This window comes from Gossypium raimondii, chromosome 10 (assembly GCF_025698545.1).
Source record: "Gossypium raimondii isolate GPD5lz chromosome 10, ASM2569854v1, whole genome shotgun sequence".
Lineage (NCBI taxonomy): Eukaryota > Viridiplantae > Streptophyta > Magnoliopsida > Malvales > Malvaceae > Gossypium > Gossypium raimondii.
The window spans coordinates 45,453,789-45,462,427 of record NC_068574.1 but is presented as its reverse complement, the minus strand read 5'-3'; the positions used below and the strand labels follow the sequence as shown (position 1 = coordinate 45,462,427).

Below are 8,639 nucleotides of genomic sequence, written 5' to 3'. Positions count from 1 at the left end.
ACAGACTCTTCATCTTAGTGAACTTCTGGACCATGTTAAAACTTACCAAAATGAAAGTTTTCTTCGACTGACGCCTGCCCAACTATCTCATTTTAGTGTTTCTTCACAAATGTTAGTTTAGATGATGAATCATTTTGATAAAAACAAAAGAAAAATCCCTAATGGGGCAAATGTTTGACCCATGGCAGATTAATTTCTAAGATTTTTTTTTTGTTTTTAATTTTTAGTTTATAAATTGTAATCTATTTATATATTTATTTTTAGCTCGATTTTTAATATATGTATCCTGTTTATTTGTATAGTTCTGATATTTTTAGCTTATTTTGTTTTTAAATTATGTATTTAAAATTATTCATACTCATCCATCTATGCTGGAAGAAAATTTTATACTATTAATTGTTTTGTTTTATTTTAAACTAATATATTCGAAGGGCTGGTGCTCATTTTAAGTAGTAAGTCGATTCAAAATAAAAATATTTCAATTTATTATTTTAACATCTTATAAGTAAAATATATCTTAAATAATAATATTTAAATATATTCCTAAATATTCACATAAATAATATAGATTTTTAATACGAATTATTTTTTATTTTCAAGTAAAACTTAATTTAAATGCTATTTACCATTAATTAAAATTTATAAAAATAAAACCCTTAATGAAGCGGGAGGTTAATGATAAAAAAAAGTCGAGTTTAATATATACTTTTATTTAATTCTTAATTGATTGAGTTAATTTCCGTAATTTGACTAAGATAATTATGAAAAATACTTTTCATGTATAAATAAATTATATTATTGTGCAGATATTTTGTTTTTTATATTTTTAATAAAACTAATAAAAAGTGTATATTGTGAGATATAAGCCTATGCCATCAACATTTTTAAATATTTTTATCACTTCAATCAAAATTTTATTTTAAGATTTTATAAATTTCATTGTTTTTACACAAATTGTTTGTATATATTTATAATATCGTTGATTGAGTTTGTGTCACAAGTTAGCTCAATACTAATTAAAATGAGTAAATTTAATATTCTTAATCTTATTTATTTACTTATTAAAATTTTCTTTTAATCACAATTTAAATTAATTCTTTTATTTTAATTTCATATATATTATTATTAATTTTATATTTTACATTTCATTATTTATTATATAGGATGTTTAAATATACATATATTCTAAATATACAATTTTCTAGTTGTTTAATGATGTCTGCAGTGACGGCATCAGTTATTTGAGGCGAGGAATCAGCTAAAAACATTCTTATGTGAAGGCATTCACACGTTTTTGAACCCAGTAATTTCCGGCTTGCTTAATTAGTTTTTTTATGATAGTGGTTAACGATGATTGAGTAAAATAATATGATACTAGAATAAAATTAAAATTTTAAATATAATATTTATATTAATATATGATAAGTCCAGTAATATAATCTTTTAAGAAAATACTATGAAAGATAAGAATAAAAAAAATGACACAATACAAACAATAAATAAGACACTACAAATTGATGCACAAATGTCATGTGTGTAAAATAATACTCAAAATAGAAAAGATAAATTGACAATAACCGCAACATTAGAAAAAATTATAAACAAATCAAACATGCATCACTTTGTTCAAACCACTGAAAATTATATCCTAACCCATCATCATTAGGTTAACTTGATAATGAACTCTGGTACCGAATCAGTGATGCACCAAAAGGCCAAGTTTTAGATGACCTTTTCTCCTTCTCATTATTTTGGAATCCAATTTTACAGACTCTATTATTGTGCTCTATCATCATAATACCCTCTAAAAATAGTTCTCATTAGATCTGGCAATATCTTTACCTTGACAAATCTCATACATCATAACATAACTAGAAACTAATAACTATAATTAAAACTACCATTGCTTTCAAAGAAAATAAAGTTCACAAAAATCATAGAGAAAACAGAGTGGATAAAATAAAAACCACAATAATGTGGGTTGCAATTAAAAACAAAAGAAAAATCAGAAAAAAAAATTGTTGAAAAAGCCACGATCGGCACCCAACCTGAAAGCTGGTGTGGTTCGGGCAAAATTAAGATTTGAGAAATTTGAATAGTTGTGTAATGTCAATGATGTAATTTTTAAGTAAATAAAATTAAAATTAAAATAATTATGGAAAATTATAAGAATATAAAATAACTACAATACCTGATCAAGGTGTCATGAAAAGTTGTATGTACGTGACAAATATCAAAGATGTAAAAATCTATAAATCATTAATATGTAAAAATATATTTAAATTTATAGTAATCAAATAAAAAAGTGTGAATATAATATAAACATATATTTTTTTCTACAGATTTGATTCAGTAATACAGATTATGTCAACTATTAGATACATTATCGTCAAAACTGATAGTAAGTACTGAGTTAGAATCCAATTCCTCCTCAAAAGCAATATTTTTAACCTTATTACTCCCTCCAAACTCAACATCCTCAAAAAATGTTGTAGTTCTCGTTTCAAAAATATTCCTAATTATGAGATCATAAATTCATAGTCCCTAGATCGTTTAGAATAACCAGTAAAGTAATCACTCACTGTATTGGAGTCCAATTTCTTTTCATGTGGATTATAAGGCCTTACCTCAGCTGGACATCCCCAAATGTGAAAGTGTTTTAGAATAGGCTTTCGACCTGTCCAAAGCTCATAAAATGTTTTTGCAGCTGTTTTAGTGGGTACTCTATTCAAAATGTAAGTTGTTGCCTTTAGAGACACTAGCCAAATGAGTACTTTCAGACTTATCATGTTTCAACATTTCTTCCTTTTGCACACAATGAGAAATGAGCTCATTTAGAGTCCATTTTTCATTTTGATAGATGTAACTAACTTTAAATTGGTTAAACTGTGAAGGAAGCGATACCAAAACCATAAGAACAAGCAATTCCCCAGAAAGCTCGATCTTAAATGTCTTAAGTCTTGAAGCAACATAGAACATCTCCATAATGTACTCCCTCATGTTTCCTTGACCCTTATACTTCATAAACATTAAAGAAGTTAGAAGTGATGTCATCTCAACCTTATCGTTTTAGCAAAATGTTTCTTAATTTCATCAAGAAACCTTTGGCCTGAGTAATATCTTCAGATTCTGTGCCCCTAAAGGTTTCTGGAATGTTGTGCTTCATGATCATTAGACTCAGGTGATTTGAACGATTCCACCTCTCAAAGTCTTTTCTAACATCAGGGATGCTTTCCGTAGTGAGAGGTGCAAGTTGTTCTTCCCTTAATGTAAGGTCTATGTCCAGCACTATAAGTAAGTGCCTTTTTCATTCCTTGACATTAGTCCTAATAAGCATGAGTATTAGAATTTATATTAGCAGATATTGTGGTAGCAAAAGATGAACTAGCTGGATATAGAACAAAATAGATAAAAACAAGCTTACATGAATATTCATAAGTAAATAATAAGTTCAAAATAGTAGCTAATCTCATCTAAAGATACCAAACATAACATTAATATCAAGTCTTTGGACAATAATATTAATAGTAAGCGATACTCTTGTTGTAGCAATCAAACATTAACAATAAATTATGTCAAATAATGAATTAATCTTTGGACTAACATATTACTCACAAAAGCACCTTATAATTGTCACACATTTATCACCATAGATGTCTTGAAATTCAGCCAAATATTAACTTACCTTTGGGTCAATTAATAAACGCATGAATCACAAAACATATAATTATCTTGATATTTTAAATAAATAATCTACATAAAAGAGGTTACTTTGGCGCATTTTGTTTCAACTAATCTATTTAAAATATTAGACATTCTTAATTAGAACCCAAAGCCAAAACCTAAATTTATTTGTTTCAAAATATTTCTCTTAATTTCATCTTTCAATCAAATTAAAAGATAACGGTATATATATATATATATATATATGTATATATATATATATTTATCCTAAAATGAATACAATGATGTTGACAAATATAACAACCTCACATAAGATTTCAAATTTAAACCAAAATAATTTGAATAAAGGTAAACACCATATCAAGTTATCAGACACTCCATTAATATTTTATCTTTGGACAAAATATTAACTTGTAAGTGATATCTTGGTGTAGTAATCAAACACTAACAATAAGAGCATGTCGAACAATAAATCTTCCTTTAGGCCAATTTATTACTCACATGTAAAACCAAATAATCGTCACATATTTATTACCACAATTGCACATGTAATTTTGTTAAATATTAATCTTCCTTTAGGTCAATCAATATTAACATAGTTTAAGTTACATGCACACAACCTTTTATATTTTAAAATAAAATAATTTTAATAACAAATGTCACTTTGACAACTTATCATTTAAATTAAGTTATTTTTAAAATATATAAACATACCAATATTCAAATTTAATATTTCCATATCACCAAAGGTTAACTAAAATTTATTATTAGCTATGATTTTCAAAATAACCCAAAATAAGGTTATCTTAATGGTGCAATTAAAAAAGTAAAAATCTTAATCTTTAACTCATTTTTTTCAAAACCAAATTTGATCAAAGTTTATAACCGTGCTCGTTCAAAATTAATCTCAATTCATGCAAAATAAAATTATACATTATTTCCTTAAATTAATTGATATGTATATGCATATCATAAAATATTACTTACTTCTTTACATCTATATAACTCCAAAACTTAGCATATGGTCATACAATAACAAGAACAATTCCTTTCCATAATTAACTTAGCATAGTAATTAGTATCTTGTAACATACTTCAATATTTCAACTTTTATTCTTTTAGTGTAAAATTTTGTGCAATTATTTCTTTAAATCTAAACATGAGGATTTATTCAAGGATTGTAAAGCAAGGAACAACGCACTCAAAATTAATTAAGTTTGTAATGACCCGATAGTCAGGAGTGTTGGAAAACGTATTTTTGAGCTAAATTAGTAGCTAATTAATTTTTGGATTAATAAATTTCGTGAAATTAAGAGTTATTAAGGTATAGGGACTAAATCGCGTAAGGTTAAAAGTTGAATTATAGAATGAAAGAAATAGAAGGGACTAAAGTAACAAATTTACCATTTATTAAAATGGTGGGAGGTGACCGGTTGTGGTTTAATGAGTCTGCATGTGTATATGTTATATATTAAACACTACACCAAAACAGACTTTTAGCGGCGTTTTTAGCCGCGTTTGGACAAAAAACGCTGCTAAAAATCGAGCATTAGCGGCGCTTTACGTAAAACGCCGCTAAAGATCGAGCATTAGCAGCGCTTCCAGGAAAGCGCCGCGAAAAATGAGCATTAGCGACGTTTTTTTGAAAAATACCGCAAAAAACCTAAGCCCAAAGACATCATTTTCTGACCTTTCCGGGCTTTAGCGGCGTTTTTGAAAAAGCGCTGCTAATGCTCGGGTCTTTAGAGGCGTTTTTGAAAAAGTGCCGCTAATCCCGAACTGATCCTCCATGCCAAAATGAGCGGAAATGGGTTTAAAAGATGTCCAAAACATTAACATTTAAACATAACGGTGTTTTTATAAAAAATGCCACAAAATTCATTTTACCTAAAAAAAATTCGCGCTGATTTTTCCCAAATTTCCCCCTAAAACCCCTAACTTTGTAAACAAAATGAAAAAAGAATAGGAAAATAGAGGCACCAAAGACGATTCAGCAGAAAACCTCTCCAATCTACTTACGAGTCAGCAATTCCTACTACCGTTTGTTTCCCTGGAAAATATATGAGACTTAATATTATTATTTTGTTTGTTTATTTGTGTGTGTGTGTTTCATCTCGTTGTGTGCATTACTCAGATCCCTATCGCTTTTATTTCTGTTCCATTTTTCCTCTTTATTTTCTAATTTTGGGTGTTATTTATTCCATATAGATTTTTAATTATAATTTTTATCATCTTCCAAAAGAGGGAACTCGTTTTTGAAAACCCTAAGCAGAAGGAAGAAATCGAAGTGAGGTGTGCCACCGCCTCTGCTCCGCCGCCAGCCATGAAGGTTCTATCTCTTAACCATGAATGTATCTTGCTTACACAAAAAAATAAGCTTTACGAAGTTTAAAATTTAACCGTGCACCCTTTCTTTTTATTATTGTTTTTTTTCTCTTTGCAGTTCAATATCGCCAACCTCAGTACGGGATGCCAGAAGAAGCTATAAATCGACGATGACCAGAAACTATAAGTTTCCTTGCTTATCTCTTTATATATTTTATGCTTATCTTTCAATTTTCTTTAGCTTTATTTTTGAAATGTTTTATTCCAAAATAATCAGCATTTGTATCAGTCCAAAATAATTAGCAGTCCCTGATTCAGTTCTGTTTTTTTTCTTTCTACAATTCATGAGAGTTGTATTTTAATTTTGCTTTTTGTTTTCTGATTCAGCATGCAAATGTGGAACCTCTTTTCAACAGCTTGGCCTTGCAGCAATACATTCTTTTATGCTCACAGGTTCAGTATTCTAACATGGTTGACTCAATATGCTTCCTTGTTCTTTGCTAAAGTTTGAGATTTAGTTTTGTACTTAAAAAGGTAAAATTTTAATAGTATATATATTTTTCAATTTAAAAATATAGTCCAAAACACAATATTTTCGGTCAAATTTTGCTTATACACTTACTGAGTTTTTTACCAAGTCGTAAGCAGGTCTTTGGACTTCCGAGATTTGCAGGTTCAGAATGTATGATAGATCCTGATTGACAATTAAGTTATGAATATATAAAAGAAACATGTATAATTATGGTTTTTTTTCTATTGAAATCAATAATCTCTCTTGTCAAGATAGATATTGATAAGTCAAAGGATGCTTTACTAAAATCTCAGAAATCAAAGAGGTATCATGAATTCGAGAAGGGATTCAGGTCCATTGCATAGATGGAATGTAATAGTATTGATTTATATAGATGTAGACTTTTTTTAGCATGATATGAAAAGCTTAGATTAGATTGGGATTATGGTCAAAAATAGGGTCAACTACAAAAATGGTCACTACACTTGTGGTTTCTTTTTTGTTATTGAATTATGAAACAACTTTTCCAGCTACTTTTGTAGTATAATTAGTTCAAATTTCATTATTAAAAGTATCTACTTTAAACACTTAATAGTTTTTGCATGGATGTTTTGAGTTTATTATATACCCTGTGACTTGCACATTGGCAATGACATAGTAGGTTGCTGGGTAGTTCAAGCCAGCGGCTTGTTAATCTATGCAATTTATAGATTTTCATTCTCTTGTTAGTTATGTTAAAAAATTGCTCATTTGGCAGGTGTGATGTGAACCTCTTGTTGGCGACATTATGTACTTGTACCATTCAAACCCGTGAAGGAAGTATAGTTAAAGCTCTTGATTGTAATGCTACTGTGGCTAGTCGGGATGCATTAGCAAAGACAGTTTATGCTCGATTGTTTGATTGGTATGCTTATGTTAATTCATGTTTGGAGGCATTTATTTTATCATATGCTCATATTTTGTATTACTTGCCTTGCCTGCATGGGGTTAAGATTAAACTGTTTCTGTTCTGAAAATTTTCTATCTCTTTTGTAAGGCTTGTTGATAAGCTTAATATATCCGTGGGGCAAGATCCAAATTCCCATGTGCAAATTGGAGTTTTGGACATCTATGGATTTGAATGCTTTAAGCATAATAGGTAAAATATTGTTCTTTGGTTTTGTATATTTTATTTAATATTTTTATTGTTATTATTATGTAAATTATGAGTAAATATTTGATGCCACAATTTTTGTCATGTTTTATTGATGCAATATGGTTTGAGTTCCATTTTATGAAAGACATGAAAAACAAAATATTAGATACTGTTAAATTGAGTTCTATTTTACATTTGCCTTTTTAAGAACTTGGGAAACATCAATGACCTTTCTTCTAAGGACCATCCAGGATATTATGTGATAAGCAGCATCGAATCCCAATTGAGTAGAGTATTAACATGAATTTATTAAGATGAATACTTCTTTTGGGGGGAGGATTTTTAGTACTCTGTTGGATTACCTTCTTAGAATTATATTCTTGACATTGCATCAATTAATCTCTCTTTTTATTGCTATTTTTTATTCCTCAGATTATGACCCCCTCTCTCACAAGCATGCTGGCTAGGAAATATGTTCCAGTAGATGTTGCTACACTGCTAAACTCAACACTCTAGATGAATTCTTTTGTCGCATAACTTTTCTTTTCTCCAAATATTGTTCATTCCTTGTGGTTAGTACTTAACCAGACCATTACCCCAGGTGGTCTAAATGATGTTACATTATCTGGTTTGGATGTTACATTTGAGTTTTAGAAAATGAAAATATTAGAAAAAATTTGGAAATAGTGGTGGATCTGTATCCTGATGCTACTTTATTGATGGTGGATTTGTAAATTTAAGTGTTTAAATGTTGTAAATTGAAGTGTTTAAGTGCTGCAAATTGAAGTATTTAGTTGTTGGAAATTGAGATGTTTTATCGCTGTATTTGAGGTGTATAAATGTTGTTAATTGATATGTTTAAGTGCTGCAAATTGAAGTGTTTAAGTGCTGCAAATTGAAGTGTTTAAGTGCTACAAATTGAAGAATTTAGTTGCTGGAAATTAAGATGTTTTATTTTTGTAATTGAGGTGTATAAATGTTATT

At 28.7% G+C, this 8,639-nt stretch overlaps 1 protein-coding gene across 1 annotated transcript; it reads left to right on the top strand.

Moving 5' to 3' along the window:
• Positions 1 to 6,401: 6,401 nt before the first annotated feature.
• On the top strand, positions 6,402 to 8,276 carry LOC105778249 (myosin-15). The gene is made up of 4 exons (XM_052621535.1): positions 6,402 to 6,462; positions 7,278 to 7,424; positions 7,557 to 7,658; positions 8,088 to 8,276. The coding sequence occupies exons 1-4, from the start codon at positions 6,404 to 6,406 to the stop codon at positions 8,092 to 8,094; spliced, it is 315 nt and encodes a 104-aa protein (XP_052477495.1). The 5' UTR covers positions 6,402 to 6,403; the 3' UTR covers positions 8,095 to 8,276.
• Positions 8,277 to 8,639: the final 363 nt, after the last annotated feature.